Raw genomic sequence first — 18945 nt, forward strand, 5'->3', positions numbered from 1 at the left:
CCATCTTTTTCTTCGCCTGATAGAAGACAAAACATAGATGTGTAACATAAGACAGACCTTTTTTTAAAAAATGTTGTTGACAGATTGAATAGTTTTGTTTTACATACAAACTATATTCACTTTTAAGTTGCCCTGCTTAAAATGAACAATCTCATCTGCTTGTTACATCAGCTATATTGATCAAATAAATCTATTTATATGACATAATTCATAAATGTGCATACATAGACGTCTTAATTGTTTGTTCATTACTAGTAGCATTGAGTCTATTTTATCCTAAAAGCTTATGTTAGCATAGAAATATATGTTTTTAATAGGTAAATTCTTTCACTATTGTAGACAACATCTAAAAGAATTTTAAAATGTGGTGCTTCATTGCTCACTCTTATCACATAAAAGCTATCAAGTTATAGAGTGAAAAATGACTTTTAAGACCACAGAATGACTTTTTTCCATATATACTCGTTATATACAGCACAAGTCATTATTGAAAATATTGTACAGTTCATGTGTAGCGTGCTCACTCACAGAGTTGAGGAGCTTTGCTTGTAGTCTCTGAGGATGACAGAGGCATATGTCACATTGGGAGGAGTGCACAAAATCGACTCGGACACAGGTGAGTTGGGGTAGGGGCTCACTGGAGGACAAGCACAATCTCGGAAAGGAGAGGGAGGCATCAGAGCCAGAGAGTCCTCCACGGCTAATTTGACCTCAACCAGGTCCTCCTCGTCATGAATCTGGGCATTGTTGTACATGTAGCCATGGAGAAGGCCAAACTGCTCATTCTCCATCTCCTCCTCCTCTAAGGGGGAGGTGGGCTCCTCATCGAACGGGTCGAGGTGCACAGGCAGGACAGGGTCCTGCTGGATGAGGTGGGCCTGGTGGTACACAGGCATGCCGCCACTCACGGCCTCAGGCATGCTAATCATATCATTCAGCTCAGGGACGTCACAGTTGAATTTACCCACCACCATCTCCTGCTGTAGGTGGTCCATAATGATATGTTGGGGGATGATTCTACTATCCTGCCGATGTTCGGGGGTGTAGAGCTCCACTTCCTCGTCCACGTCCTTTAAAAACCCACAGCCAGGCATTTGCCCGTGAGCCATCATGGGGGGAGTGACAGGGGGGTTGTATCTGACAGGATCACTCTCGTCCTCCTCAGCCACATTGTACAAGGTCTTAGTGCTGAGGTCTGAGAATTCCAGGGCTGTGTTTTGGTAGGTATTAGTTAAGGGTTTGATGACAGCCATCTGATTGGAACCTGCTTCCTGTCTCTTCACATGCACTGACAGTCTGTGCCACATGTGATCCCCTTTTGGAGGATGTCTTGCACCTGGTTCAGACCATGACACAGACTTTCCATTAGAACTATGAACAAAATAAAGACGGCTGTTACTTCACAGGAACCCAGAAAAGTGAAGACAAAAACAGCATTTCTGGTTCATGTAAAAAATGTGAAATTTGTTTGTAAAATGTTAATTTAACACTAATGTATATCTGTTTTTTTTAATCCCTCTTGCCATCCCTTAGCACACAGAGATGCTTGTTTTAATTTAACCAACAGATCAAAGGTTCAAATGGCTGTGTGAATTGAGTACTGACCTATATCCGTCACACTTTACAACAGGTGTCCCTACGAAAGTGAATACAGTAAGACATCAGGTTCCCTTTGAGAGGGAATTACAGTAAAACCAGCATCCCTGAGGTGCCTCAGGAGCAGGACTCACAGACTCATTTAACAAACCTACCTGCCATTTCCAGTGTTCTTCTTCCTCTTGAACATGTTGAGAAAGCTGTTGCTTCGGCAGGCAATCTTGCCGTCGCCGACATGCATACGCACAGCATCTGAGGTGGTGAATGCGCTCCTCACATTTCGCTCTGGTTTGGCGAGGATGATGTACATCTTTGGTGTGAACATACAGCCCAAGGCTACAGTCACACTGAGGCTCACAGAGAACGACGTGGTGATGATCTTGTAGTTGCTGCCAAAGTAGATTGGTACAAACGCCAGCCAGATAATACATGTGGTGTACATGGTGAAGGCGATGTATTTGGCTTCATTGAAATTTGCAGGGACGTTGCGGGTCTTGAAGGCGTAATAAGTGCAGCTCATGATCAGCAAGCCGTTGTAGCCCAGTGGGGCCACAACACCGACGTTGCTGGTGTTGCAGATCAGGAAGACTTCTCTGATGCTCGGGTAGGATTTGATGGGTTCAGGAGGCTCCATGATGATAAGAGTAACCTCCAATGAGAGCTGGACACTGATTAGGATGAAGGCGATGACCACTTGAGCCCACGCACTCATGAACCTTGGTTTCCTGGTGCAGATCTTCTTCTTGCTCCCTGCCAGGATGCGAGCAATGCGGTTGGTTTTGGTTACCAGTGCGGAGTAGCACATAGCAGCCGAGAGTCCGACAAGCAGCCTCTGGAGGTAGCAGGAGGCCACGGTGGGACGAGCGATGAGGGTGAAAGGGCACAGATAGCCCAGAAAGATCCCTGCCAGGATGATGTAGCAGAGCTCCCTGCTGGAGGATTTGACCACAGGCGTGTCTCGGTACAAGACAAAGATGAAGGCAACAAATGACGTGATCAAGATACCCACGCAGGCGAAAACCACCTGGATAATGGATTCAGGATTGCTCCACTCCAGGTAGCGCAGAGGGATTGGCTCACAGCCTGAAAAGTAGAAAAAGATGTGAATAAATACACAGCCACCACATACTGAAAGCAATTATTACATTTTTATAGTTTCCGCATTAGATTCTTGTTCATCTAGGGTTTTTTTTGCATGAGAAGAATTGAACTAAAAGTTGTTTTTTTTAACACATTTAAAATTAATCACATACATTTCAGCCTGAGAAAATACAGTAACTCTTAAAGTAGGTTTTTAGCTCAACTATAAATAAACCCCCTTTCTAGTCAGCCATGGCTGGGCTGCAGCCAGCAGAGGAGGGGGCCAACACGGCAGGACAAAGTAAATCACTGCGTTTTTCATGGATCCAAGTAAGATCTCTCTCTCACTGCATCATGTTGGGAACACACTTTGAATATCAGATTGTTGTTTACTCTATTAATTGTATAATGGGCAGGGAGTTTATGGCTAGAAGAGTGCACAAGAGTAGTTTTTATATGAGCCCCGTACTCCAGATTTTCCTGTTTCTGTGTATCCAAAGGTCTCGTGGAGAAAAAAAAAAGAAACAGCGTGGAGTCAGGATGATCCTATTAGGAAAGTGTCTTGTCTTTGAACAGCACACAAGGCCTTTGAAAGTGGGCCAGAAGTGTGGTAAGTGAAGTAGGGCTGCTGTCGGATAAAATGGTGAAGATGATGAATGGCTCTCAGGTGTCATGGGAAAGCAATGAAAATAGGACGGAACAGGTTTATGAAATAGCACCGCAAAATTCGTAGCAGGACAAAATGTACAGAGTACAGGTGGGAGAGGGGGGGGGTTGGGGGATAGAAACTGTGAGAACTTTCTACAAAGCCTCTAGCAAGATGAACAAATCTCCTGTTGACTCTGAAAGCATCAATCCTGCAACAGGAACTCAGCCTGTGGCCACTGAAGTAATCCATTAAATTAAAATAAAAAATCTTCTCTTCTTATCAGATTAAACATTATCTTGTATACAGTTTGTGGGGAAATTATATTTTGGGGGTTTAAAGCACCAGCTTGACACTAATGTGCTTTCCTGCTGAAAGTTACATGGAAAAAAATCAATAGCTATCTCATATCTTAGCAGCCGATTAGCTTAGCTTAGCAGAGACACTGAAGAGAGAAGGAACCAGCTAGCCTGGCTCTGTTCAAAGGTGGCAACATTTTCCAACAAGGACCTATAAAACTCAGTAAATTATCCATTCTACATTGTTTAATTAATAACAAACAACAACAAACAAATTAATAAACAAAGCAGATAACTAGTGAGCTTCAGGGGTGCTTGTAGATTGACTTTTTCACCATCTCACAGAACCTTAGCTGTTTCCTCTTGTTTCCAGTCTGAGCTATGTTAACTAGCTGTTGCCTTAGGCTATATGAGAAATTACAAATATGAGAGTGCTATTGATCTTCTCATCTACATCATGGTGAGGATGGGAATAAGGGTATTTAGTAATTTGCCAGCACTGGTGCAGTGTAAAAAATGTTGAGAAATGAGACATGAAGCTAAAAGAAGAGAAAAAGAAGATAATCGTACCTTCTAGTTCTTCATCAGGCCACCAGCCCAGCTCACACGCCTTACACGTGAACTCATCCTGGACGTACTCGTTGTCTTTGCAGGCCGTGCAGATCCAGCAGCAGCTCACCTCTCCCTTCCTGATCACCTGGTCGACAAAAAGAACATAAAGAAAAATGTAAAACAACAACCACAACATGTAAGTATTTATGCACAAGTACTAGCTTGTGTCCATGTACTTTTCTTCAGGACAGTATAGCGAAAGATGGAAAGGGGCAATAAATCATGAACACACACATTCAAAATTGTGGCATCAAGTCTCACTACACAGTGCCTTCAGACAAGATTTTTATTTTTGTAAAAAGAAATATAAAAGCATTGTGGGTAACACAAGTGTTATATTAACAGATTATATTATATTATATAAACTGTTACCACTTCCCAGTCTATAAAAGGATGATAGATGGTAACTAAAGGTTTTATTAATAGGTAATTAAGTTAATTGAGCTTTAAGCAGTACGAAATCCAGTAGTTACAACTTATAAAGCCTTTATAAAGGACGGTGTGTTAGAAAGTATTACCATACTTCATCAAAATTAAGAAAACTGAAACCAAGCTCATCATTTTTCTGCAAGGTGAGCAAAGCGACAAAGACCTAATATTTAAAAACATTTCACATGTAAGTATTCACAAGTAATCACAGCGTAGAGACTGAATTACAAAACTACACTACATGGGTTAAAATATGTCCTGAGCACGATAGTACATAGAGGATTTGCCCCCTACCTTGATCTCTCCTTTGGAGCAGGGCTCACTGCAAACAGAGCGGACCATGTTGCTGCGGTTCATCATCATCATGTCGTCGTCGATGCTGAGAATGCCCTCGTGCCAGGAGCCGATGTTGATGTAGTCATAAACACCAGGCTCCACACGCTGGAAGTTCATGATCTCATATCTGAAAGTGGATATAAAGCTATGAGTTAGAGAGGAAGCTGTAACTAAACGAGGTTTTCCCATCGCTGAAAAAACACAGTTGAAAAACATCTCACTGAAAGGGTCAAATAACCTGGTTTTCTTTTTTCTTTACCTCCTTTTGTGTTGTAGGTTTGCTTTTTGTGTTCTTGTGTTGTTTTTCCTTTGCTTTATGACTCGATAGAGTTTTTTGTATCAGGGAGGCTTTGGCTTCCTTCACCACCTGCACATATCCACTGAGCACAGTTATTTAATTAAAAAAACTTGCTGATTACGTTTCAGATCAGGCAAGTCATTAGAAAAGATGGTGGTTGGTGGGTTGGTACTAAATGGATAAAAGCTGAAAAAATTTAGTTGGCTATGGTGAACTGGGAATTTGTTAATGTTCATTGCAGGCTTCACTTGTGTGGAGGTGTGGAGGAGGTAAAGTTTGACCTGTGTGGCTGCCAATCCCACTATATAACAGTTATAGATCACCTAATGCTTCTTTAATTACTGTGGCCAGAGTGAAAAAACAGCTTATTGAATACAAAAAGAGAAAGCGTGTTTACCTCCCAGGTGAGTCCCCATTCTCATCGAACCATATATCCTTCCCAGAAACACCTGCGAAGGTCGTCTTGAGAAGAAAGTCAAGCAAGTGGCTGCCGTCGACGGGCATCATGGCGTCACAGAGCCCCACGTGGCCGGGGCAGAGGTGAGTGTGCATGTCATGCAGCCCGTGGGCCATGGCGTAAATGGCGTTGATGACGAAGCCCATCTTGCTGTCTTGAACATAGTTGTCCTCCAGATTCTCATAACCTGCCCGCACATGAGAGAACAGTAAGGATTCATCTGTGGGTCAAAACCTGTGGAGGGAAAAGTCTTACAGGAGGCGCGTCATTGCTGCAAGCAGTAGCGTGTGTTATGCAGTCAAAATCATTGCTAAGAAGTTGAAGAATTTCAGGTGTACAGTATACAGGTGTTTCTTGCATGATGTAACATATTACAAAGGAGTGATAGGGTGCTCACAGATGCATTTTTATAATTATTGTCTGAATACAGGCAAGCAAGCTACACGCCTCTTTGCCTCTGTGGGAGACGACTTTAAAAGAACTGCAAGGCTCAGAAAATGGCTTCAAAGAAACCTTGTTACCATGGCAAGACTATCCATTTCTGCATTCATGAGTCAGGATTCAATTAGAGTTGGTCTGAACCACTGCGCCACTGAAAATGTGTCTTCTCATGCAGGAAAACAAAGCAGCGACGATTCTGAAGCTTTTCTTCTGTTCATACTGTTGTTGTTTTTTTCCTCAGACAAAAGCAAGGAGTGAACGAGACACAATGATTCATATTTTGATGCAAACAGCGCGTGATGTTCAAACACACCCTATCAGTTCAGTGTAATGCAAGCTAGAAGCAAGGGAGTATGCAAGGTTTGGTTTTTTTTTTAGTTGCTGTGTTAAAGTAAGATGCCAGTTTAGTGTTATTACAAGGAGCTATACCATGCATTCATTTCATAAAGGTAAAACCAGGGAACAAGTTTGTATATTTTGCAGTTCCTCAAATTGAAAATGACACTTTTTTTCAAACAATCCCTCAATAAACAGGCAACTTTTGTAAACTCAGTGATTGGTAGCAAGATATTAGCTCTCTAAATCATCTTTTCCCTCAAACAAAATAATCCTATGCTAATATTTAAACATTTCCTCCATCTGAGCCCCTAAAATCATCACTTTAATTCCAAAGGCAACACGTCTCTCACTATGACCGTACATTTATAGCATAGTCTGTGTGTTTAACTGAAGGATTTAACTGGTATAGAAACTTGTGTATTGACTACTATGCTACTGTGAAAGAATTGCAAATATGACTGGAAATGATACACTGCTACTTTCACCATCTGTCGTCTGTTACCTGAATCTGTTCCAAAATCTCTGTTTAATAATTTATACAAAGGAAGTGCAGTGTAAAGTAGTAACTGATGATGTAGTAGCTGATGGGAAGCGACACAACTTGTCAAAATCTTACAGAATTCTTCCCTGAAAGAGAAAATATGGTATAACGCAGTAATATTGTAATATGAACCCAGAATGTAATCAATCAAAACTCCAGTGTTTGCATTACAAATCATTATGTTGTTGTTAAACCAAGATTTACACACACACACACATATATGTATATATATATATATATATATATATATGTATATATATATATATATATATATATATATATATATATATATATATATATATATATATATATATATATATATATATATATATATATATATCCTTGTACACTCCTTATAGATAGTTAATGTTGAATTTAAATAGTTATGTATTGTATTTTTACCAGGAAGTCCAATTATGTTGCATTTTCAAAATATTGTAATGAACATTTAATTATCTTTATGAGTTATTAACACTTCCAAACAGATAAAAAGAACTTAAGCTGCCAGTTTGTTAATTAATAGGATATTCTCAATCACAGATTTAACTGAAGTTCGGTAAAAAGAAAACAAATGTAACAATGACCAAATAACAGATCCCTAAGAAAAAGGGATTACAAGTGTAAGGTGCTTTTGAAGTAATATTTTAAGAATTTTCATATTTTCTCATGATCTACTGCACTTATCTGAATAAAAAATCTGATACATGTTGATATACTGTAATTGTTGGTAACACTTTAGGTCAACCTACATTATTTATCATTTATAATCAGTATGTGAGTAGTTAATGAATAATTAATTACACACTAGAATGCGCTTATAAGCAGATATGAGGATATTTTAAGGATATTTTAAATATTACACTTATTAATGTACAGTATTTGTAAATACATATAACTTCTCATATGAATACATAATACTTTATATTATTACAACTGCTTTAACTATATTATCATTCATTATCTTTTTCAGTTTACATACTGATTATGAATGATGAATGCATGTAGGTTACCTAAATGTACATCATAATGGTTATTGTGATATTGATCCATATTTTAAAGTCTAAACTATTTTATTATTTATTGAAATAGACTGAAGAGGACCTGTAGTGTTGGTGAAGTATTGTATTCACAGTTTAAGTGTATTCTAGTGATGAAGTTTGTCTGTTACGTTGTCAGTTGTCAGATGCATCCTTTTCTTTCTGAACCTCGTGTGACACTGGATTCACCCACTGCACCCAACGACATTAAACTTTAAACTTTATGAAACACGGGCTGACAAGCTTTATGAGCATCATCCACCGCTGTGTGAGTTTTGCCTGTTGTGTTAAATCCAGTAATGGTCGTTAAAAAGGACGTCTGGGATAATGACTGCCAGCACAAACAAACACATAAACAGTAAATTCAGTTGGGTAGCAGCTGGATGAGCGTCCGAGGGCAACTGCTGGTGATGACCTAGTTTAACAGCTCCTTGGCGCTGACGCTCACTTCACTCACTCGCTGAGTTGTGTAGCTTCAGTCATGATGCAATGATGTCAGCATGCAAGCAGAGGACCTACTGTTGCATGTTGTGATTAGCTGGCCGCATGACAACTGAACCTCCTCTGATCAAATGTGCATAAAACTATACAGCAAAATTAAATAAATGATACTGAAAACGTGTTATCTAGTGCAATGTGGCTTTACTATTTCTGTGGCTACATGCAACTTATGCCGGATCAGCCAGTCGCCATCTCATTCAGATGTTATTGGGCTGTTTCATACGACTGTCTTAAGGCCAGAAAGGGTGTGAGAGCACAAAGGGAGAACATATAAGACCAAATTGTTGGGCTCTCATTCAGTATAACACTAAAACAAATACAAACATCCCAATAGCTTCATATATTAGAGGTCAACTGAGATTAATTTCATGAAAATGTCATGTGATTAGAAATATTAATAGACCATTTAAATTATCCCGACAGGTAATAACTTAATATCAGTCAACCTCTATGTATATTGCCAAAGTGAGGAGCATTATGGTTCCATTCAGAGGAATTCACTCACCGTCCTGGAGCTCTAAACCAAGAAATAAATAAATAAATAAAACAATAGGATTGATAGGATAGCAATATCTCCACTTATGAAACAGAAATAAAATACTACAATAACTGCATATAAAAGATGATATTTTGTAGGAATGAATGAAAGCTTTGAGGTTATGAGCGTAACAAATAAGAGAGGCTCACTTCTTACAAATAATGTACAAACACTGCAAAGGAAATAAGATGAAAAAGACAGCAGAAAGGGAAGTGCAATAGCAAAAGAACAAATTCACTTGAAGAACCTGGAGAGCTGTCAACTGAAAAGTAAAATAAATGGTTTTGATTTCTGCTGCATGCATCATTTTTATATTTACGTTTATCAATAGATTTCACTTCAAGAAATGTAAACTAATTCTAGTAATATGGGACATTTGAGAGTAAATAGTCACCATAACCATATCAACTTAATTATTAAAGATTGACAACGTAAATATAGGTATATATTTAAAGAAATATGTATGAGCAGTATGTGAAAATATGTTTTGGAAACATGCTTGCTGAGCATTGTTTCGAGAAACTAAGAACTTAAGAAAAATGCATTTACTTTGTTCCTTTGTAAATGAAAAGGATTTAATTTACCTAGATCATCATCCTCTGTAAAGCCAAGTGTCACGGAAATGAACAATATGAAAAAATATGTGTTATTGGATTGACTTAGAGAGAGTTCTACCCTCTGGCAGTCTTATTCATAATTAAAGTGTGTTCCAGTTTACGGGGCCTTTCGGCATCATCCTCTGGGCATTGCACACATCAGAGTAGTTCAGGAACACAAGCTGATGTGTACGCTGGTGTACAACACAAACCAGAAATAATCTGCAGGAAACATCATAATCATCTGGAGAGTTGTTTAACTACCTGTGCAGTTTCTTGCATAATTCAAATTTTCTAGCGGATGTCCGGGAAGGCGGCACTGGAAACGGTACTGCCAGAACTCAGGGAACCACGGGTTGCGGGTGTTGGTGCTGAGCTTGAGCTTCAGGAAGTAGTTGTCAAAGGAGGAGATCTCTTCAGACTGCAGCTTCACAGTGATGCCGCCCACCGCCTCCTGCTCATATCCCTCCACCACCTCATTGCGGTCTGCCCAGCCGTCACTGCGGAGAAGAGCATGTTGCAATTACCATTTACAAGAACTAGAAGCAGCTTGTGTCTTTACTGTATTAACATTACATTTGAGTCACAGAGCTAAGCATATGTTCTTCTGAAAAATATAAAGCAGACGACCTTTGAGAAACCAAGAAGGTCTTTTAACACTCTGTAAAAACATCAAGGGCTCTTCTAATGATCTGGATGAAAGAAATATTCCTTCTGCTGCATAAAACACCATTTCTAACCTGTTTCTTAAATTCTGTCTCCTAATTCAAACACATGTGGTAGCCCTAAACAACCTGGTACTGCCAGGTACAACCATGCTCAATTTATATGCAATCAACCAAAATTATCTATTACATCTTAATTGTGTGAGCAAGGTCGTATGTAATTTCCAACTATACAGGAAACCAAAGTTGTAACTTGGAAACAGGGTTTTTTTTTATTAGCGGACAGTATTTTTTCATCCTGATGGTTATAAAAGTTTTTATGGATTGTGGAAACACCTTCAAATGACCTTCTGTGTTTTCAACAGAAAACCAAGTGCTTAACTAAAGCCACAAACGAGTGTTTTGCAGGATTATGGGCTCATGTGTGGGATAAGAGGGCTGTCAAGATTTTGGTACTAACAAGCCTTTTCAAAGCAGTTAAACAAAGAGAAAAGAAAAGCATAGAATTGCATAGTTGACAAGATTCAAGATTTAAACCCTAGCAGTTATTTGAAGTCAAATAAGATGCAATCGTTTTTTCCACTAGCCAATTTTCTGATTTTAATAACAAGCAACAAAAGAGTATTCATTGTCTGGCAAAAGAAAAATGTCATATTGTTGTTGTTATGATGCTGTTATAGCTGAAAAGCCTTAGATGATGTTGTGTTTGAAGCCCCATGCAGCCTCGCAAACAAGCCTCAGACTGAAATCCTGCAGAACCCTTCTCTCTCCCTTTTGTTTCCCTGACTTTGTTTCCCTTTCAGCCTTCCCTCCGAGGGGCGTGGAGTGCTCGCTGTACTTGCAGAAAGACAAAAAAAAAAAAAAAAACAAGTCCACAGACAGAATCGCAAGTCCGGTGAGAATTCACAGATTAGTGCTGTAGCAGTACAATCTGCCCTGGAAAGAAACAAGCTCCCACCCTTCACATAGACTCTCTTTGCTGGTCATAGTTCATATTTATACTTCATACGCTCGGATATTTCTGCATTTAACCCCCTCATAAACAGATCAGGCAGATGAGACAAAAAGCTTTTGTTTGACACTTGAATTTCAATCATACTCCATCAAAAAATAAAACAAGCTGCCTTCATCAGAGTTGCAAATATAGCTTGAGTATTTTTAAAGCAGTATTATGCAGTGTGGGATTAAATCTGTGATATTTACATGTGATACTGTACTTGCTCGAGTGCGAAAGGAAGGAAGGAAGAAAACAACGGATATGGAAAGGCCTAAAATAGCATCGTTCTGAGGATGATTTTGCATTGACAACATCTTTCCACACTGATCCACACTGAAGTATCTCAACAACTATTTTAAAGATCGCCAGTAAATACTTTTACAGACAGTCATGGTCAGCAGAGCATGAATCCTGATGACTTTGGTTCCCCTGAAGTCCCCAACTTTTTATTTAGCTCCACCATCAGGTTTTAATTCATCCATACTTTTTTTTTATGATCAAACACTTACAAAAAATACTGACATTTCCCATCAACCTCATGCTGGCACGCTAAAGAACATGACACCAGCTAAACATCAGCACTGTGAGAGCATGACAACTTTAACATTTGCCTGGAAGAATCACTGTTCATAAGTTCAGTTTCACATAACAGCTTGCATGACTGTACAGTCTTCTTTCTAAACAATTTTGTGTTATAAAGGCATACTTATCTCACCGTCAGCTGTGGTGATTAACACTGCATTTACTAACTACCGAAATCCTCCTAACACAGTCAGTAGATGGTTTTGGTGTTAGAATATTACTAGAAATGTGGATTTAAAAGCTTCCAACCCTGTAAAGAGAAGAATAAAACTGGGGCAGACAGATTTCAAGATACAAACTTCTGGTCATTAACAGGATAAAAATATTAGTAACAGTCATCTAAAAAACCCACATTTGGTTTGAGAAGGCTGAGAGCCAAACCAACAGCACGTTTGGCTTGGCTGGAACTTCAAGAATGAACTGACAATGGTTGTCCAGTGTGACAGTATCAACGGTACCTGGCCATCTGCTTCTCAGCATCACACTCCCCTCAGTCCAACACTCTGTGAGCCAAAAACCCGCTCTGACGTCAGCACACACATACACACACACACACACACACATACACACACACACACACACACACACACACACACATACACACACACACGTACAAACACACACACATACTGTACAGATTTGTATCCCGCATTTTTGGAGTATTTAATTTGAGTGAATCAGATGTCATTTAAACACTTGAATTCATACTTCTGGTGTTGCATTGTACTGTATTTATGTTAATCTGAATTATGATTTTATGATTTTATGAAATAACAGTAGTTGAATGTTTGTCAAGCAACGTCTAAAACAACCTGATTTATCCTTTCATCATCTCCAAAGCAATGCAAGATTCACTTGAGACTCGATCAAGGGAGTTCTCTGTTGTTTGAGATGTGTGGGATCTCTGGTGTGAGAACAGCCATTTCTTTCATCCTCCACACAGCAGAGGATAGATGGCTGATGACCAGCACCTCAGGCATTTTGATTGGCCCATTGCACAAACCCGCATGTGTTCATTTGCTGCATTGCTCTAAAAAACATTTTCCTTTTTCAGTAGTCTCCTTGACCCAGAAAGAAAAAAAACACACTATACTCCCTCTACTCTACTCTAAACTCACGCCCTCCTTATCATCTATGGAGACATTAGCAGCAGTGCACATTCAAGTGGAAGGGGTGAGAACAAGTTTAGGATTTAAAATGCTCCATTTTTTCATGCATGCTTTTCATCATTTGGGTTGGACAGGGTTCTGACTCTACTTCTCATCTGCCTTTGTGAATAATGAAGCGCTCTCAGTAAATTAACCATAGCGAGCTTTTATCGTAGCCTCGTTTCAGTACTGCAACTACTCCTAACAGGACTTGAGGTGAGCTGAGACTCCACAAAGAGGGAATGTCTGGTGTAAGTGCTGATATGAGCTTTGATGTTCACTACTCCACATTCCCCAGCTTATGCTGGAGGTGCTGTCCCATATTAGCCCATCCTGCCTGTGATCTGACAGCGAGAGGGAGAGCTTGCTTCGTGGATGCATTATTCATTACTGAGGCTGACTCAAAGCATCTTCTGCTTTCAGAGGAACTCTACTCCCGGTAGGAAAAAAAAGAGTATTTCGGTTCTATATGAACTTTGTGTATACCATCCTGAGTGTAGCTGAATGTTGTAACGTGGAATTCAACATCTATATTTTCCTCACAGAATTGTAATAAAAATGCAATATTTCTGGACAATAATGAATATTAAAAAAAATTAATGGAAGTGGACCTTGTAGTTGTATCATCAACTATTGTTTTCAAGATCAGGTATGGATTTTAAAGTCTCACCTTTAAGCCAACATGGACAAAAAGGTCCTTAAATTGCTCAGAAAAAATGAACATTTAATCAACTAAAATTCCTGTAACGACTGGGCAAACTCTACTAAGATCATGTGATACGATCTAAAGATCCAGAAAAGATACTCAATGGGCGTTGGGGTGACATTGTTTTGTGAAATACTGTTTTCGAGGTCAGACTCAGAGTCAATATGGACAAAAAGTGCTTAAATTGCTCAGAAAATCCCTTTAACAACTGGGCAAACTCCATCTACTAAGATAGTGTAATAGGATTGAAAGCTTCAGAATTCTACTAAATGGACCCTGTGGTGAGACTATGTTTTCAATTGTTGTTTTTCAATTGTGGTAATCTACTATTTCACTCTGATTATGTGATATGATCAAAAGCTCCAGTACTGCTACAAAATGCCAAATCCATTATCGCCACAAAAGTCCTCACTTCATGTGGCATAAAGAGCTGATAAATCCATTTCATTTTGATTAACTTTAAACTTCAAAAGTTTCATAAATAAATAAAAGAAACCCACAAAGAAAAAAAAAGTTTTCATCATTCTGTTTGAAAACTTTCCCCTAAAACAACATGACAGGCAAAGCTGAAAGCCCCCGGGGAAAAACATTCTCTAACAAACCTGCCAATTAGGAGGAACTCTCCGGCTACTCCGAGCCGTCTCATGGCCATGAGCAGCCCTCGGACTGTCATGCCTTCACAAAAGCAGACAACAACTCTGGCTTTAGGCAGACGCTCACGCAGCTTCCGCAGCAGCCTGTCGAATTGCTTCTCCCCGGCATTGCTGTAGATCTTGTCAGAATGGGAAAGGCAGAGGCCTTCCTGCGAGGCAAGCTCTTTGAACACTTCCATCCCACTCTCCCCGTAGTTACCTGAGCGAGACAAGAGGAACTGTTAGTTTCATTCACAGGAAGAAAGGTTTTCAGGTTCATTCTAAATTCAGTTTTCCAAATTGTTAAAATGTCGAGCATGATCTTTTTTTAAACAGAAACTCTTCAGGGAAGGTTTGCTGAGCACACACGCGTCTTCCTTCAGTATTTAAGTGTCCCATTACATTTTCAGGCATCTTTTTATGGAATCAAGAGCAGCACAACTAGAGCAAACAGGGTTAAGGTGACCTCAACATCAATATCTGAGAAAGAGGGGAACACTTTTAGGTTGCCTATCAAGACACTTGCAGCCAATCTACAGTGTGGAAAACAGGATTACTGATAAACCAACAACAACATCTGAGAGGCTTTAGTATTTAGACTTACATCTATATGCTTCTTTAATCATAATCCCTGCAGCACTTATTTATACTGTGGCAGTAAACAAAGAAGGTTTGCCAAGATTTGATTTGATTTTTATCAGCTCATCAAAACCTCACATTCCCTCAGTAAGAAACAGATCACATATTTGCAACATTTGCTTTATGGATATTTCAGGTATGCATGCCACATCTTACTCTAGCTCAAGATGTGGGTGGAATCTTAATTATTTTTGCATTGTAATTTATATGCTAATAAATGAATGTAGATGCCAGTGTCTATTACCTGTTACTTGTTAACATGCACTGAAATATAATGCAAAAGTGTGGTTTTGTGAAACAGACACAAGGATTTGTGGGGAAAACAAGCTTTTATGGCGAAGCTGCAGTGAAAGCCTGCAGTGATAATTAAATACAAAATAGAACAAGAGCGTTTTATGCAGGTCAAACGCAGGTTGCAGCAGCTGCTAATACCTGCAGGAGCAACAGACCGACTGATGAATTTACTGACGCTGATTAAAAGAAAAGAAAAAGGAAAAATAATTAATGTAGAGAGGTATTTAGTATGTAAATTTGTGAATTATGTGTGTCTTTGTGGTATTGATGCATAAAATGAATAGACAGAATTTAATACTGGACTTCACAAAAGAGCCTCTCAGTTTGTGTCCGTGAAGAGAACACAATTTCTTTCTCTCAACTTACCCTCTACTTATATTAATATAATGTGAATAGGCTTTAAAAACAGCCACATGCTGTTAGAACTGCAGTCTACATAATGCACAAGATATTATTTATTCAACCTTTATTTAACCAGGTGAATCCCGTTGAGATAACAACATCTCTTTTTCAAGGGAGCCCAGGCCAAGATTGCTGCAATACAACACACAAGCAAACAATTAAAAACACAAACAACAAAATAAATGGTAGTTACTCACAGACTCATTGCCTTAAAAGACAGACAGGAGAAAATGGATCTACTTAAGGAAGTAATTACAAATTCCAACTAAATTTGCCTGTACATCCTTCACTACCATTTTTAAATGCCCTAAATTGGATCAGCTCATCTAGCTGCAGCTCTGTTTGCAAGTGGTTCCAGGCTGCAGAGCAGAGATAATAAAGGCCTGTTTGCCAAATTCGGTGCGAACCTGAGGGACAGACAGTAAGAGGGTGCCATTAAGATCATTACAATACTGCAGCAGAATACAACAACACTGATTAAATCATATAGCACCAAGATAGCTAACAGCCTCGGTGTATTTATGCCAGAATGTGGACCTTCTTTCCGGTGTCTTCTTGTCTCTAATTTCCTGTTTGGCCTCCTGCTCCTGATGCGCTATGAAGAGAGGGTTGTTAATTTATTAAGAGAAAGGTGTCTTACCCTCTGTGTGCACTGCTGACACATAGGTCCAGTTGTATCGTTTGACAATGTCCAAAAGCGCCCTGGCTTGAAGAGTGTCTGAGGGCACAACCCTGAGGAAGTACTTGAACAACGTCTTGTCACTAAGGTCAATACTGGTTGCAGAATAGGCAATCTGTGGGATGTTGAACAACTGCAGAAGGTTTTGGACTTGAATTGCAACTGAGCTTGAGCCGGGTCCGATGACCCCTGCAATGGGCTTCTTGGTTGGTGGCGGTTGACTGGAAGGTTCCCCTTCAATGCACCACCTGGCACCATCTTTTTCATCCCGGATGGAGATCAGAGAGTCTCGTATGAATTCGATGCTCTGCTCCAAAGCTACAGAGGAATGCCAGCAGGAGTCCCTGATCTCACAGCCCAGGGAGATGTTGGGTAAAAGGTGTGGGTCCGAGTTAATCTGATCCAAAGTGTGGAACATAGCTTCCACTCTCTGAATACCATACTGCTCGCGGACCTCCCCACATTTCCTCTCTGCCACCTTCTCAGCCGAGGGTTGGTGGTGAACAGAGAAGAGGGCCCCGATTATAATATCCCCGTCCATCCTGGCCACCAGGCGAGAGGCAGAGCTCGGCACCACTGACCTCTCATACTTGCCTTTCGACAAGACGAAAGCCTCAAACAGTAAAACAGGCAAATACAAAACACTTATTGCAGTCAGATAGATCATATTCGACATTGTGCCACAGGTGCTGAGTGTAGAATCATGTCCACTTGGCCATAATGGAGGTCCATCAATCCTCTTTTGGGTGAAATGGCAGTTAACTCAGCTGCTTCCTCTTCACTGGTGTCACTCTGTATGGGAGACATGCAGCATTAATCCCTGTTTATCACATGTGAGGCATTCCTCTTTTATTTAGTATGTAACTGTTGTTTTATTGAGCCAATAACATCATAACTCACTTAAATGTTAAAATATAGAATAGCTCCTATCTTTTTTTAATCACATGACATGCAAAACCAGCGTGAAAACTGACTCAGGGGTACATAAAACATGCTTTAAAAACATGCAATAAAGCAAACATATAGGAGTGAGTGATCTTGCTTTAAAGCGAGTAAAGACCTACACGACACAATTAAAACAATTAATATCAGCAGTGATCCAGGCTGACAAAGCTTTACAGACACAACATTTTGAATCTACAGGATTTTTTTTCTTTTGGGAATCTTTGGGAAGTTACTTGTATATGACAGAGGAACCTTTTGGGTTTCAGCACCACGGACAGCTGCCTCTGTGCTGTATTTTAGGATCCCTCGGCTAATTATGTTTGTCCTGGAGGATCAGTTTCACCCTGCGACTGTTTATCCAACTTTTACCCCTCAAGATAATCTCACAGAAGACTGCGAAGTGCTCTGTCTCAATCCCTATTTTTATTTTTACCGTCTGTCAGCTGTCATTTATAGGACACATTTCTCAACATCGTCACCCACATGCACATGCATCCCAATTAAAGGGTGAAGCTTAATTGACAGAGATGACTGAATAATTTTAAGTCTGTGTCTGCAAAGCACCACGCCTCATCACTGGCATGACTTTACCTACCTGCAGCAGGCATTTCGGGACATAGCGGGTCTGTGTCTCTCCTGTAGCAGCCAGACTGGACTCCAGCTTCTGCCGTGAAAACACTGGGACCGTCTCTCTCTCTCTGTCTCTCTCTTTCTCTCTCTCTCGCTTTCTCTCTGCCTGTATCTCTCTCTCTCTCTCTCTCTCTCTCTCTCTCTCTCTGCACTGATCATGAGGTGCCCCCTTCTTCTTCTCCTCATCACTGCATTTTGAAAGCGGGTCACACTCACTGCAGTGCCCCTGATTTGAAGCTCTTACGCGTCAGCATGGATATATTAGAAAATGTCACATCGATTAATAACGGTATAGGCCTATATGAGGGGAAAATATTGAAAGTGCATATAGGAGACAGATGTGAGTATTTGAGGATGGCGGGAAAAACGAGAAAAAAAACATGTAAATCACAGAAATCTTATGGTAAATGTGAAGGTGTTTAGATTCTTGGTAAAAACTGTGAAGGAACTGGTCAAACTTCACATAAATTAGTGCTGCTGCGTCGTGCTTGACAGTGACAGACATGATGCACCTGCAGCTCGGCGCTGCAGACATAAAAAGGTCGCGCTTTGCTGCCACCGTGTGTCTAATAATCGGTACTGCTTATGCACCTTAAAATAAGTCGAGTTACCTACAATGCCAGGTTGTGTGAAACATGCAGTAAGCGGTAAAACGTTCATTTAAAAAAAAATAAATAAATACTAATAAATGCCAAGGAAAGCTTTATTAAATTTGGTCTAATTTTCTGATATATATAAATGAAGAAACCTGACAAGAACTTAATATTCTTGCAGTTTGTTGTTGGTGTTTTCTTTTTTTATTGATAGCATACATGGTTCCCCTTTAATTTTTATTTTTCATTTGTCTTCCCAGTTTATAGATTGTTTTTTTGTACTTGAT

The 18945-nt window shown here is 39.7% G+C and overlaps 1 protein-coding gene across 1 annotated transcript; it reads right to left on the reverse strand.

The window, feature by feature from the left end:
- Positions 1-524: 524 nt before the first annotated feature.
- grm1b (glutamate receptor, metabotropic 1b) lies at positions 525-17166 on the reverse strand. The gene is made up of 8 exons (XM_053335345.1): positions 16452-17166; positions 14447-14696; positions 10011-10246; positions 5694-5940; positions 4957-5125; positions 4192-4318; positions 1752-2679; positions 525-1371 (listed from the first exon to the last, which is right to left on the reverse strand). The coding sequence occupies exons 1-8, from the start codon at positions 17164-17166 to the stop codon at positions 525-527; spliced, it is 3519 nt and encodes a 1172-aa protein (XP_053191320.1).
- Between the last annotated feature and the right edge of the window lie 1779 nt (positions 17167-18945).

Source organism: Scomber japonicus, chromosome 16 (assembly GCF_027409825.1).
Source record: "Scomber japonicus isolate fScoJap1 chromosome 16, fScoJap1.pri, whole genome shotgun sequence".
Taxonomy (NCBI): Eukaryota; Metazoa; Chordata; class Actinopteri; order Scombriformes; family Scombridae; genus Scomber; species Scomber japonicus.

What these genes read in the sequence shown, in the direction of transcription:
- grm1b (XM_053335345.1), bottom strand. Translation starts at nt 17,166, where the DNA reads ATGTCGAATATGATCTATCTGACTGCAATAAGTGTTTTGTATTTGCCT. An exon ending in TTATGCAAGAAACTGCACAG is followed by an intron (nt 5,941 to 10,010) that starts GTAGTTAAACAA and finishes ATGTGCGGGCAG; the next exon opens with GTTATGAGAATCTGGAGGAC. An exon ending in GCCTGATGAAGAACTAGAAG is followed by an intron (nt 2,680 to 4,191) that starts GTACGATTATCT and finishes TCTACTTTTCAG; the next exon opens with GCTGTGAGCCAATCCCTCTG.